The 14500-nt window shown below is 45.2% G+C and overlaps 1 protein-coding gene across 1 annotated transcript; it reads right to left on the bottom strand.

Moving 5' to 3' along the window:
- Window positions 1-182: 182 nt before the first annotated feature.
- LOC141105558 (C3a anaphylatoxin chemotactic receptor-like) lies at window positions 183-4748 on the bottom strand. Its single transcript, XM_073595449.1, has 2 exons — window positions 4510-4748; window positions 183-1727 (listed from the first exon to the last, which is right to left on the bottom strand). The coding sequence occupies exon 2, from the start codon at window positions 1716-1718 to the stop codon at window positions 711-713; it is 1008 nt and encodes a 335-aa protein (XP_073451550.1). The 5' UTR covers window positions 1719-1727; window positions 4510-4748; the 3' UTR covers window positions 183-710.
- Between the last annotated feature and the right edge of the window lie 9752 nt (window positions 4749-14500).

The raw sequence follows: 14500 nt of genomic DNA, 5'->3' as shown, positions 1-14500 counted from the left end.
CCAGGTGTGAAAAACTTGTTGTATCTTTCCCAAAAAGACTCATCAAAAGGGGCTTCTACTAAATACTGAGCAAAGGGTCTGAATACTTAGGACCATGTGATATTTCAGTTTTTATTTTTTAATAAATCTGTATGTATTTCTGTACTTTTTATGAATCATGTATGTTTATAATGGATGTATGATTTCTTTTTTTTTTTGGTGGTATTTAATAACCACTGGGTTTTTAATTTTTTTTTCTAAACAAACGAAAATGGACCGAAAATATTAAAAAAATAAAACTTTTTCTTTATTTCTGTTATAAAATTTTGCAAATAAGTAATTTTTCTTCTTCACTGATGGACACTGATTGGCACTGATGGGACTGCACTGACGATCAGTGTAATTGTCCCCTGTCACTGGATCACCGGTTATGGGCATTCCTTTCCTCAGACAGTGACAGCGCTGAGGAACAGAAAATGTTGATAACTGGCAATTGTTTACATGTGAGAAGCTGTGATTGGACACAACTGATCACATGGTAAAGGGCCGCTGTGATTGGCCTTTTACCTCGATTTGTGATCAGCTGTGTCCAAAGGAAGCAGCGATCACAGAGCGCGCCCCCTGAGGGCTTGTGGGGGGATGGGGCTCTGGGAAGACGTCAATAGATGCCCTCCCAGAACTGGACGACTGTGCTGTAGCCGTCATTCAGCTATAGCACAGTCAGCAAGTGGTTAATCTTTCTGCTCCTCTAATTGTATGCTTTCTTCCATTGTGACTTTGCTCCTGCTGTGCTTAGTAGTTTTTGACACCTCTTCGTTAAATAGATTCTCCATCAGCTCATGGAATGTCTTTCTTACTTTAGTCTTCATAGATTTACCCAAGAGGACATAGAGGACTGGGTTGATACAACTATTGGTTTCAGCCAAGGCTTGTGAGAAAAGATCAAGACTGGTCACCACGAGGTTGTCGAAGTACAGCAGGATAATTCCCATTATGTGGTAGGGAGCCCAGCTCACAAAAAATGCTATGGCAATGCCAAATACCACTTTGGTGGTCTTGTTGCCATCCTTTACAAACCTGGTCTTTTTCAATTTGAAAGCCAGACAAGCATAACTGACAGAGATGACTAAAAGGGGTATGAGAAAGCCAAAAATCATGCGAGTAACTGTAACCGTCTTATCTGGAAAAGTCACATGGGCCTTTGTGTCACTTCCATTACTGTTCTGAAGGCCACCTTGTTGGTATCCACATAGCGTAAGGTTCTTCTCTGTGTAGGTGGTTCTGTATAGGACAGCGGGTAGACACATCAAGGAGGACAACATCCATATAGCCGAGCACATTACCCAGGCCATTCGTAGGTTGCAGTGGTTTCTGGCCCACACGGGTTGGACAACCAGGATACAGCGGTAAACGCTTATCACCACCAGACTGAAAACACTGGCAAACATGGTGAAGATAACAATGGAGGGTAAAATCTTGCAGAGGGCAGGACCGTACAACCATTCCTCATAGAAGAATTGGGCTATGAAGAATGGGAAAGCCAGGCAGCAAGTCATATCGGCCAGCGCAAGGTTCCAAAACCAAATGTTCATCACTGTCCACTTCATCTTCATACTAATAACCCAAAGAACCAGAAAATTTCCGGGAACGCCAACAACAGTTGTGATAACCATAATTAGGATGGTGAACACATGTTGGTTCGAATCTATGGATGATTCCGTATCACTTTCATTCAACATTCTGGTTTCCTGTAAAGACAGCAGGATTAGCTGGAGATAAGTGAACTTTATCTACTCAGAATCTTCAGAATCTCATCATTCTAAACTAGGGTTGCACCGACACCAGTATCGGTATTGGTGCCGATACTAAGCATTTGCACAAGTATCGGTACTCGTGCAAATGCTCCAATTCCTGAAAACGATACTTTCAGGATCAGTTCTATCAGCTGTCAGTGGGATTCCCCCACTGACAGCTGAAATGTAAAAAAAAAAAAATGCTGGCAAGGAGTGTGGGCTGCCGCATCCTTAAAAGAAAAGTATGGGAACCCATTTTTTTTTGTAATCATACTTACCTAGCTGGATGCAGCATCAGTCACTGAGAACCGAGCGACCAAACACCACCGATCGCTTGGTCCTCATAGCTCTCTGCTCTGCCCTCCCTGCGCTCACTGGAGCTCTGGGCTGTGGGGGGGGGGGGGGGTAGGAGCAGCTGGCTCAGGGTCTCGGCGGCTCACTGAAAGGCTGAGCCGGGTGCCGGTCCAGGCATGTGGGCGGATCTTGACTGCTTTGTTGCAATGTTGCCCTAGCCTGGACCGGCTCAGTGATGTCAGCTGAAAATGGGTCACAGGAGTGCAAAACGATCTGCACTCCGGTAATCCACAGGAGAAGTACAGCCAAACAAGCTTTCCCCGTACTTCTCCTTTAACAACTGATGACTCATTCAGCTGTCAGCGAGGTTCCCCCGTTGACAACTGAAGTGTAAACTAAGTCCCCCAAATTGGAGCTGTCAAAGAAAAGAGCAGCCAGGCAATGTTTATCAACAACATTACTCAGCCTAGACAACAGAAAGACAAAAAGAAACATTGTTTCATTTTGTGACTGTTCAAAGATAAAGCAGGCGCTAGTGCTCTATATAAATCCTTATAATAATTAGTGCTCATGTCCTTTGTTGGTGACCTTACACACGCTACAAGTATCAAACCGTGTGATGCTGTGCTGTGAGTATTAATACCATATTAAAACTTTAAACAAATCCAAAAATCTCCAGAGAAATGCAAAATGTCATAACAACAATATCATTAAATATGTGAATATCCCACTATTGAAAGAATATATATATATATTACAATACACCAGAAAAAATTGAAAAATGTGTGAACATAAAAATAGATTAGAGTTCTAGAGTTCTTTTTAAATTATTCAAATATCAGAGTCTATATATTTGCACTTAATTCAAATTTGTTTCATCCACACTGTGTGATCCTAAATTTCTCCCTGCTTTAAGTTAGTGCTCATAACTGAAAGCAAGGAGAAGCTCCAGCCAGGACCCCTCTAGTGATATAAAGATCTATATAGAGGAATCAGGACCTCCTTCCTCCTGGTGGTGACCCCTCTAGTGATATAAAGATCTATATAAAGGAATCAGGACCCCCTTCCTCCTCCTGGTGATCCCTCTAGTGATATAAAGATCTATATAGAGGAATCAGGACCTCCTTCCTCCTGCTGGTGATCCCTCTAGTGATATAAAGATCTATAGAGGAATCAGGACCTCCTTCCTCCTGCTGGTGATCCCTCTAGTGATATAAAGATCTATATAGAGGAATCAGGACCTCCTTCCTCCTCCTGGTGACCCCTCTAGTGATATAAAGATCTATATAGAGGAATCAGGACCTCCTTCCTCCCGCTGTTGATCCCTCTAGTGATATAAAGATCTATATAGAGGAATCAGGACCTCCTTCCTCCTGCTGGTGATCCCTCTAGTGATATAAAGATCTATATAGAGGAATCTGGACCTCCTTCCTCCCGCTGGTGACCCCTCTAGTGATATAAAGATCTATATAGAGGAATCAGGACCTCCTTCCTCCCGCTGTTGATCCCTCTAGTGATATAAAGATCTATATAGAGGAATCAGGACCTCCTTCCTCCCGCTGGTGACCCCTCTAGGGATATAAAGATCTATAGAGGAATCAGGACCTCCTTCCTCCTCCTGGTGACCCCTCTAGTGATATAAAGATCTTTATAGAGGAATCAGGACCTCCTTCCTCCTGCTGGTGACCCCTCTAGTGATATAAAGATCTATATAGAGGAATCAGGACCTCCTTCCTCCCGCTGGTGACCCCTCTAGTGATATTAAGATCTATAGAGGAATCAGGACCTCCTTCCTCCTGCTGGTGACCCCTCTAGTGATATAAAGATCTATATAGAGGAATCGGGACCTCCTTCCTCCTGTTGGTGACCCCTCTAGGGGTCACCAACAGGAGGAAGGAGGTCCCGATTCCTCTATATAGATCTTTATATCACTAAAGATCTATATAGAGGAATCGGGACCTCCTTCCTCCTGTTGGTGTGATCACCCAATAATTCTACTAGCTGTCCCCACTGCCTGCTCACACTGTTTTCTCATTTTGCAATCATCTGAAATGTCCCCCCCCCCCAAAATATTTTTATTCTGTAGTTCTGGCTAACATTGCACCCCCATCAATTTACTTTATCAAAGGATTCTTGTCCCCTATGTGCTTTATTTTTCACATTAAGAAACATTGACCTGCCGTTTCCACTGTTTTAAACAATCTTCCATCATTGCCAAATTCCATGTTCCACCAGCAACGTCAGCCCTACTACAAACCATTTTGTAATCAGCAAAAATACATACCTTACCCGCCGAGCTTTGCACTTAGAGACAGATTAAATAGAACAGGACTTAGTACAGAGCCTTGTGGCACACCACTAGTGATTGGTCTCTCTTCTGAATGCAATCCATATACAACCAAACTCTAATATCTATCCTTTACCCAACCTCGTCTCTACTGACCTGTTGGTAGAGTCTGCAGCAAATCAGAAGAATCTTCTTGAATGGTATCAGGTAATCTGGAGCTTAGTAACCAAATGGCAGCTGCATCTGCCCAAACGGTAAGTCCAGATACTATCAATGGTGGAAAAGCTTCATCCCTATGGATCTTGAAAATAGTACAAAATTAGCAGCGCGCAGGGAAATCGGAGAATGTCACGAGCACAATTCTACTCACATCCTCAAACTAGTAAAGCAAAAGAACAGATGAGACAGATAGACACATTGCAGTAAAAATTGAAAGTCATTCAAGTCTTTGAATTCACTAAACTTACCTTTCGCAACTTCCTTTCTGAGTTATTTTAAATATAGGCACCTAGAAAGAAAAAAATTGCATCACTGTAAGTGGTTTATAAGTGGGGTGCAACGTGGTGCGGTGGCAATAATACAAACAGTCCCAGTATGATAAAATAACCTGTAATTAAATAATGCAATCAGTTCACAAACAGCGGGTGAGAAGGCAGCCAAGCCTGCAGAAAGCAGGTTTCAGCCAAACTGACAGTCTGTAGAGAGGGGCAGAATGCAGCCTGGCAGTCTTGAGCCCAAGCAGGCAGAAGTCCAGAGAAGTTGCGAACCCTACGCTTTTCCCTCCTCATCAGGAACCTTTCCCTGCCACTAGTTCTGTCCCTGCCAGACAGGGTACCTGCCCTTTACTCTAACAACTCGCAAATGGGTGCCAAACCTGGGATCCAAGGCTTTAAATAGACTCTGCCTGACCCAAGATGTCCAAGTGAGTCACATGGGACAGCAGCATCCAATTGGATTGCTTCCACCGGTGACACAGGAAACCACAGAGGAACCATTTTCCTCCTGACTTCCTCTCCAACTGCAGAATATCGCCACCCGTGGTGGAGAAAGTAGACTGCACCGACCTACACTCTCCACCTCATTCACAGATGCTGTCCCCTGCATCACAGCAATAAGGGAACAACAATAATGCTGTTAATAAAAAAAACACAGGGAGTGATGGTAGAACAATAGTTAAGGCAGAACAATATACAATTCAAACAACATCATCAGAATATCTTGCAGTGAGCTGCCCGCGGTTAGATCGTAAAGGACTAACTCAAGCTCTCTTGATTCTCTGTAGAGTCACTTGGTAAAGGTTCAATTGCAGACAGTTAGTCAGACGCCTCAGGTGACAGAATCAGGCGTGTCTTCTATTTTCTCCTCACCTGAGCCCAAGGTTGACTCCTCAGATGGATCAGTACAGTCAGTGGTACTAGTTGGAGTGGATGGGCTTTCCAGACTACCAACTCCAACATCACCCAGCTTGGGACTGTGATAGACCGGAGACGCGAGCAAGAGGAGTGGCAGGAACCAGACAGTTGGAGCTTCTGGGGAAGATCTGCGGTATCAAAAACCACCCAGCCATAGGCGTGCCCACAGGGTGTGCCAGGTGTGCCTGGGCACACCCTAATCACCTTGTGTGGTGCATATTCCCCCCTGTTTAGACCACTGATATTTCATCCCCAAAAAAAAAGTTACAAAAGAAAATATTTTTTTGGAAAAGAAAATAAACAAAATTACACTGTCCACTGCCCTACTGACACCATCAGTACATATACACATGCATATGTATTTGAGCTTTGGGGTGCACACCCTAATGCAAGAGGCTGCGCACACCTATGCACCCAGCCATTGGTAGCAGTCCCCACCCAGCACACAGGGTCTCAGCCTATTTCAATGTAGTCACCTCTTTACGGGGTCAGGCCCCTTCGAAACCAACTCATAGACAGGGGTAGGTGGGAAAAGCTGTCCCGGGGGGGGGGGGGGGGGCAAGCTGGAGCCCAAATGGGAACCACTTTCTTCCCATCTGACATATGTATATAAGAGTCCTGATAGGAAGTGGTTAATACCAATGTAGTGGTTAATACCAGTTTGGTCTAATGAGGACCTCCAAGGCCAAAGATAGCTGACATCCTTCAATATGGGTTATGAGGCATAATGCGGGCAAAGATGGTGAAAGTCATTGGGCGCTAGACACTTCTTGGATGTAAAAGAGGTTTTATTTCTTTTGACAGTCCTTTTTATATATTTTGGGGGAAAGGGGGTTAGTGCCAGGACACCCGCAGATAGTTGCAAACTCAATTGGCAGACTCCGAGACTTCAATAGGTGGACAGCCGTGCAGGGAAAGGCCCCAGCAAGAAGCCACATCTGCACTTGCAGGAATGCTGTCTCCTATGGTAACAGTCCTTTAACAGTTCCTAACTGAAACGTAACAGTTCTTTCAGCTCCACTAAAACTGCTCCTTGTAGTTCTTCAATACTGAGCTCCTGATCTCTCGCTAGACCCTCTGATTCACTGACTATGAATCCCTTAAACTCCTCCAAGGTTTGTGGTGGTATCTCCTCAAGCGTCACCCCCCGCTTCTCTGCTGGGTCCCTAGCTTGGCACTCCAGATACTTCTCACCCCTGCTTACTGACTTGTCACACAAGGCTGCTCTGCAAGTGTCTCCTCCGCTGGTTGGGTCCCTGACTTGAACACCGCCTGAACTTTCCCGATTCTCCATCGTGCCCTTTCGGTGAGAATGTGGTTCCGGTACTTGTTTCAGTTACTCACTATGGTCCCTAGTAAAGACGATTAGTCCCTTCATGGCGACAGCTTCCCTTCTACCTCCAACCACTGACAGGTTCTCCGACTGGCAGAACCGTCACTTCTGGTTGGACTGCAAGCCGCAATCCCAACCCTGCGCTGCTCTCCTACTTCTGGATGGCCCTCACACAGCCTAGCAGCCAGATGCCCCCCGGATAGGCCCAATCTCCGGCTTGCAGCCCGAGGTGTACGACACACGTCCACCTAGACAGCCGTCCAGGTGGCACCGAATGTAGATCACCTGACCTCACCCGAATATATAGGCTCTGCCAGCAGAGATTCAAGAAAACCCCTGCCCATTGGCTGAGATACCCAATATACCCATAACCTGACCTTGGGTTGCCCTTCTCATATCTAGTACTACCAAGTACCCGGCCACTAAGTGGTAGAAGAGAAAAGTGCAAAAAGGTCAAACTTAGGAAGAAATCAATAGATCCCTATCAATCGAACAGGATAACTACTCTTGGCAAGTAAATTTGTGAGGAGCTCCCTGCCTAAACGCCAGGGTGTTACACCAAGATCATGGCTGCAGCTGCCATGATCCTGATACTGTTGGCTGTTAGGTAAAAGTACCATGGGGAGCTTATCACTTTTATAGTGCTTGGAAGGACCCCCCTCTCTTACCACCATCTGTGGTGGTTACCGGGCTCTCCTATTCCTCTAGGGAGCCTGGGACTGCAGTAAGCGGTCGGGATGGCTTCCTGCAGGGGGGATGGAGGAACCTCCTTTCCCCAATCTCCTCTGTGATAAATGAAGCCTGAAGCAACAAGGATTCTGTCACCTATGGTTACAGAGCTGTCCTTCCCTGACAGCCAGGGAAGCAGCGGATCAAACGCAATCTGTATTTGATCAGCTACTTTATAGGGCAGCGGAGACATCAGCGGTCTCCATAAAAAGTACCTGTCACCTGCCCAAAGCTATCACAAGGGGGAATGTTTTTTCATGGAATAGCTTCTTACTGTATTTTTCTGTCTCCTTGTAATGCCCTCTTTGAGCGCTCAGCCTCTCCTTTTCCTCCCTCAATTTTGTTTGTATGAAACCAGCAGTGCACATTAGTTGCAGTCATGTGCACTGCTCGTTGCACACTACAAATCCCATAGTCCATAGTTCATCTTGGGTGCGATCAAGAGAGGGTGGCTACATTCCTATATACAGTGGGACCAAGGCAGGGTGACTATCTTACTACATGCAGTGGGACCAAGAGAGGTTGGCTATGTTCCTACATACAGTGGGATCAAGGCAGGGGGGCTACATTCCTATATACAATGGGACCAAGGCAGGGTGACTATGTTACTAAATTCAGTGGGACTAAGGCATGGTGACTATGTTCCTATATACAGTGGGACCAAGGCAGGGTGACTATGTTACTACATGCAGTGGGACCACGGCATGGTGGCTACATTCCTACTTACAGTGGGACCAAGGCAGGGTGGCTATGTTACTACATACAGTGGGACCACGGCATAGTGGCTACGTTCCAATATACAGTGGGACCAAGGCAGGGTGTCTATGTTACTACATGCAGTGGGACCAAGGCATGGTGGCTATACTCCTACATACAGGGGGACCAAGGCAGGGTGACTATTTTACTACATACAGTGGGACCAAGGCATGGTGGCTATATTCCTACATACAGTGGGACCAAGGCAGGGTGAGCATCAAAATGACCATCATCCCTCAGATACGGGTGTCAAAAAATTGTACAGTGGCAGGACAGCTTTATTACAATGAGAGCAGACCCAACCACATAGGGGTTATCCACACTAGCAGTAGGAGGGGCATTTAAACCATGAAGTTAGATTGCATTATTACCACTCCCTAACTGCTCCCCTTTAACTGCAGTGACCAGGAATCATTATTATTATATTATTATACAGGATTTATATAGCGCCAACAGTTTACGTCGCATTTACAACTTGAGGGTAGACAGTACAAATACAATACACTTTAATACAGGAGGAATCAGAGGGCCCTGCTCCCTAGAGCTTAAAATTTAAGAAGGAAGGTCAAGAGATACAAGAGCTAATAACTGTGGGGTGATGTGCTGATTGAGAAGATAAATGTACAGTTGTTAGGATGGGGCCAGAAAGCTTCTCTGAAGAGATGAGTTTTCAGGGATCGTCTGAAAGTGGATAAAGTAGGAGATGTAGGAATGTACTCATGGCGCAGCTATAATACTTTGCTTCGAATGTACTCCCCCAATCACTTTCGTCAGGCGTTACCACCCACCAAACGTGACCCATTCAAGTGAATGTAGTTGCGCTGCAACCTCCCCGCAACCACATGCAGTGCAAGCGGTTGTGGCGCGCTAGTGCGGGCCTCAATGGGTTAAAGCAGCCGCGAGCAGGTGACTGAGCACCACCTTCCAAATGCTTTCTGATGGGCGATCCCCATTCACTCTTCAGAAAGCAAAGCAAGTGTAAACGAGCTCTAAGACACGGGGCACAGGCCGTTTTTTGTTCTATGAAAAAATTGAGTCAGTCCTCAGATACAGGTGTGTATAAATTGTACAGCGGCAGGACAGCAACACACCACCCTCTGTGAAACCCATCCACCACTGCACCACTGCAGTACTTGGGGAAAAAAGAGTTGGTGTTATTTTTGTCTTTTTTAGAAAGTGGGCATGCATTGAGGACCCATAGGAAATAAATAAACACATCCAGCAATGCATGTAATGCAATAAATGTCCATGCATCAAGCAAAGTGTTCAATGTAAGCACATAGGTGTGAACAAAGCATTTGCTGAATGCAAGACAGACTCTTCCGAAGAAAACTAAATGACAGAGATATGTTCTCAATTCCTGTTATGTCATCAGGTCACATGGGTTGATTTACGAAATCCGGTAGGAATGATAGTGTGTGTACAGATTACTAAGAATGGAACCAACCACAACCACAATTTTTTTCTGCTGCATTGTCTGGCCTGTGACCATCATAGGCTCGGTTCACACCTATGCATTTTTTTTAATGCACTACAGTCCATTTAACATGGTTTTCTATGGGACAAGTTCATGTTTTTTTTAGCAGCTGCGTTTTTGGAAAGGGTCAGGGACCTTTTTGAAAGCAAAATGGTGCGTTTTTGGTTAAATAGACTTCAACGGAGAAGCTGCAGAAAAGCATGTCGTTTTTTTTTTCGCCGCGATTTGCGTATTGCATTTTTTAATCCACCCTACAACAAATTGGACAAAAAAAAAAAAAAGCATATAAAATGTGCGAAAATGTACCACAAAAAGCACTACAGAAATGGATCAAAAGCAAACTGCATAAGTGTGAACCAAGCCTTAGACCCCTTTCACACTGAGGCGGTTTTCAGGCGTTTTAGTGCTAGATATAGCCTCTAAATAGCGCCTGAAAACTGCCTCCTATTCATTTCAGTGTGACTTTTCACACTGGGTCTGTGGGCTTGTGGGACATTAGGAAAAGTCCTGCAAGCAGCATCTTTGGAGTGGTTTGGGAGCGCTGTATACATTGAAATGAATGGGCAGCGCTTCCAAAGAGCCTGAAAAGCGATTAGGAAGCGCCGAAACACAGGCATTTTTTAACCCCTTCTTTGGGGTTAAAAGGGCCCACTAGCAGCCTAAAGGCGGCGCTTAAACAGCACTAAAGTGCTGCTAAAACGAGCAACACTTTAGCGCTAACGGCCGGCGATCGCAGTGTGAAAGAGTGTAGCACCCTCTTAGGATAGGATGCTAGGTAAATTTAGTTTTTGTCTCCTTCTGCAATCATTAAAGCAGTGATCGTTTTTCCTGGTCTGTTCAGGGTTTCACAGGCTGGGAGTTTTTAATCACTTCCCCCTGCCTCTGAAAGAAGCTTCCAGAGCAGGAGATTGATTTGTTGTAGCATCATCTCTGAGGAGGTAATGCTCCAACCCTGGCTTGCAATATCTATGTTGCTCAGCTAATGTTGTTTTGCAGGTGAATAGTGATAAGAGATTTGCACTGTAGTTGATATTCTAAATGCAAATTGTCCATCGATGTGCTAACCACTTGTTATTAGCCAGTGGTAGGGCTCTACCCAGATAGGCTGTATATATGTATTTGTAGGTTGTGGGAGCTCTGGCACCTAACAAGCTTTTTATCTGACCTGGTAGCAGTCTCCTGAATGTAATGTACAAAGCTTTTTATACTTTAACCAAAGAACATTTACTGTGTGGAATGCCACACAATTATTGTTACATGGTCATTTTCTCTCTCCCCTTCTTTTCTTTAATCATGGGATACTTCGCTCCTGGAAACAAGAGCATTTTTGTCATGTTACCTAGCCCATGAGGACAAGGCCTATTTTTAAGGTGGGGTGGATGTAGCACCCTCCTAGCGAAGGATGCTGGGTAAAGTTAGCTTTTGACTCCTTCTGCAATCAAGGGAGCAGTGATCATTTGTCCTGGTCTGTTCGGGGTTTCATATGCTGGGAGTTTGATTGCTTCCCCTGCCTCTGGAAAGAAGCTTCAAGTGAGAATCAATATAACCAGCCTGACTATTTATCAAGTTACAGCCAATCCCTGGAGAGGAGTGTCCAGTAGTGGGCTGGAATGGTGATCAATAGTCTGAGACACTGGAAAACAGGGTTCCTTCTCCCCAGGAGGGTTCCAGGGCCAAAGGAGCTGCTGCACTCAGGAAGCCCGTGTACTGTCTGCTTGCAGAACCTCACCACAAGGGAATTGGTCTGGAGAGGTGCCAACTCACTCACTTTACCGTGTCCTGAGGAAGCTGGAATGTGGCAGCTGTCCTGGGGACTTGGGAGTAATGACCTCAAGCTAATCCCTGTGGCTGTGAAGTGTTTTGGGAACTGCATTGGTAACCAACAGTTTGCATAAGCGCAAGGTAACCAGATGCCATGAAGACTGGCCTAACGGTATTTAGCTGTGGGGATGGGGTTTGGACTGTCCTACATTCACATTCACTTGAGGAGAGGATTGTCCTCTAATTACTAAATGCTAATCGTTTTGGAATATTCCATGGCCCAATCCTCTGTCGCCTGTTAAAGCTCTTCAAGTAATAAACTACAAACAAAGACAACACTCAGGGTCAGTCTGGTACCTTATAGTCCTAGACTGGTGAGTTCAGGTCATCCTGGGACTTTATAGATCAGGGGGTGCAAGTCCAACCTCAAGCCTGATAATACTGGACCAGTCCATTACCCTACTGTCCTGGCCTGTTATGTGTAGGGTCAGTCTGGTACCTTATATTATCGAACTGGTGAGCTTAGGGTCAGGTCAGTACCCTACAGTAGTAAACTGATGACTGAAGGGTCAACCAAGTACTGCAGGATCAGTTTGGTGACCTACAATCCTGCACTGGCGAGCGCACGGTCATTCTGGTACCTTATAGGCCTGTACTGGGTAGTGCAGGATCAATATGATATGGACCAGGGAGTGCAGGGTCTGGCTTGTTCCTTATAGTTCAGGTCAGTCCGGTATGTTTTATTTTGGACCAGGCAGGACAGGTCAAGAGCTTATTCAACTCCAATAAATAATGCCTCTGCTCTGTAGTGCTTTATTTATAGCACGGGGTAGAACAAATCAGATCATGTCTATTTTGACAAGTGTTCTAACCAGTGGCGGCCCGCCCATAGAGGGTGCTCGGGCACCGCCTCCCCTATCTATGCGTCCGCCCCCCCCGATCTACATATCAGTGGCACTGGACCATGGATTCCAATGCGGGGTGGGTGTTTTTTTTGAAGCACCTGATTAGAGCCAGAGGCTCTAATAGGCTGTAAGAAATGGTTGGCTGGGAGTTCAGAGCATTGCACTCCAAGCCCACCCAATTGTGTGACAATAAGCGAATGAATTTTCACTATTATCACACTAAAGTTCCTCCCCGCCAATCAGGAGGCAGGTCTGTGAGACCTGTTACAGGATTGGATGTCTAGCGCTTTGGCAGAATAGGAGACACACAGCAGAGGAAGGGGGAGGAACGGACACTCCAGGAGAGCAAACCACAACCCCGCTACACGAGCAGGTAAGTGCCAGACTGCCCGCGGGGGGGTGGGGTTCTCTTTCATTGCTGCGCCACCCAGAGGGGGGGTGTTGTTTGTTTGCTGCCCCGCCAGAAGAAGAACCCACCAGCTGCCACTGGTTCTACCCCATGTAGCGCCCCTGCCCTGGGCTGGCTAAATTTAGTTATGGATTTGAGCTGAGCTGCAATTTTTTTTTTAGGGCTGCTCAGGTTTTCCTTAAACCTGGTGGCTGATTGCTCCGGTCTGCTGCTGGAAGAATGTTCCAGCAATAGTGTGGGAGGGTCAGCCATTGGAGTTATGAATAATTATCTGACCCTAGCCAATCCCTGGGAGGCTGACCCAGAAGGTGTGGCTGGGGAGAAGATAAATATTTGGGTGGATCTGATCAGTTTCTCTTCCCTGGGGCTTTCACCCTGGGAGGAGGCATGTGTGTGTGTTCCAGAGAATCTACTAAGAACTATGGTAGAGGGTTCCCATGCACTGCCACTATCCTATACCTCAATACAAGCTGCTGCAGACACCACTAATGTGTTACCACATCAAAAACTAAATAAAGATCTAAAAATGTGCCGTACTTCTCACAATACAACTTATCATCTCAATACCATCATATAATGAGTAAAGAATAAAAAATAAAACATAAATGGTAGCGAAATATAACTTATACAACCAATAACCGTAATACTGTATATCAATGCTCAATGTGACATAAATATGTGCACAACTAGCATGTGAATACATTATAACATATAACAAATTCATAAAGTCCCAACTGTATTTGGGACTTGAAAAAGGCACAATAAAGCCGCGTACACACGAGCGGAATGTCCGACAGAAAAAGTCAGACGGAAGTTTTTCATCGTCTATTCCGATCGTGTGTGGGCCTCATCGGACTTCCTTTTTCGAAAATCCTGACGGACCCAGAAATGAAACATGTTCTAAATGTTTCCGACGGAACCAATTCCTATCGGGAAAACCGCTCGTCTGTATGCTGTTCCCACGGACCAAAAAACGACGCATGCTGCGAGACGGAAGCTATTGGCTGCTGGCTATTGAACTTTCTTTTTCTAGTCCCGTCGTAAGTGTTGTACTTGTAGATAAAACTCCGCGCTCAAAAAACAAGTAAAAAACAAATAACTAAAATGTGAGTAAAGCTGCTCCCCTGATTTGAACAATACGGTCAAAAGCAAAGTGGTGATTGTGGTAGAGGGCGCTGTTTACAAATTAGTAGTAGACTGTTAGATAATTTTTATTAGTAACTAATAATATATAACACCATGTGTGATCGTGATGAAACAAAAAATTGTTGTATAACACAAATCATTCACAGATGGCGAGAGTACATGTGATAATGTTGGAAAAATATTAATTATTAAGTGAAAAATAGAAATGGAGATGATACT

The sequence above is a fragment of the Aquarana catesbeiana genome, linkage group LG08, assembly GCF_042186555.1.
Source record: "Aquarana catesbeiana isolate 2022-GZ linkage group LG08, ASM4218655v1, whole genome shotgun sequence".
Lineage (NCBI taxonomy): Eukaryota > Metazoa > Chordata > Amphibia > Anura > Ranidae > Aquarana > Aquarana catesbeiana.
Note: the sequence above shows the minus strand (reverse complement) of the source record. Positions and strands in the feature narration are given on the sequence as shown.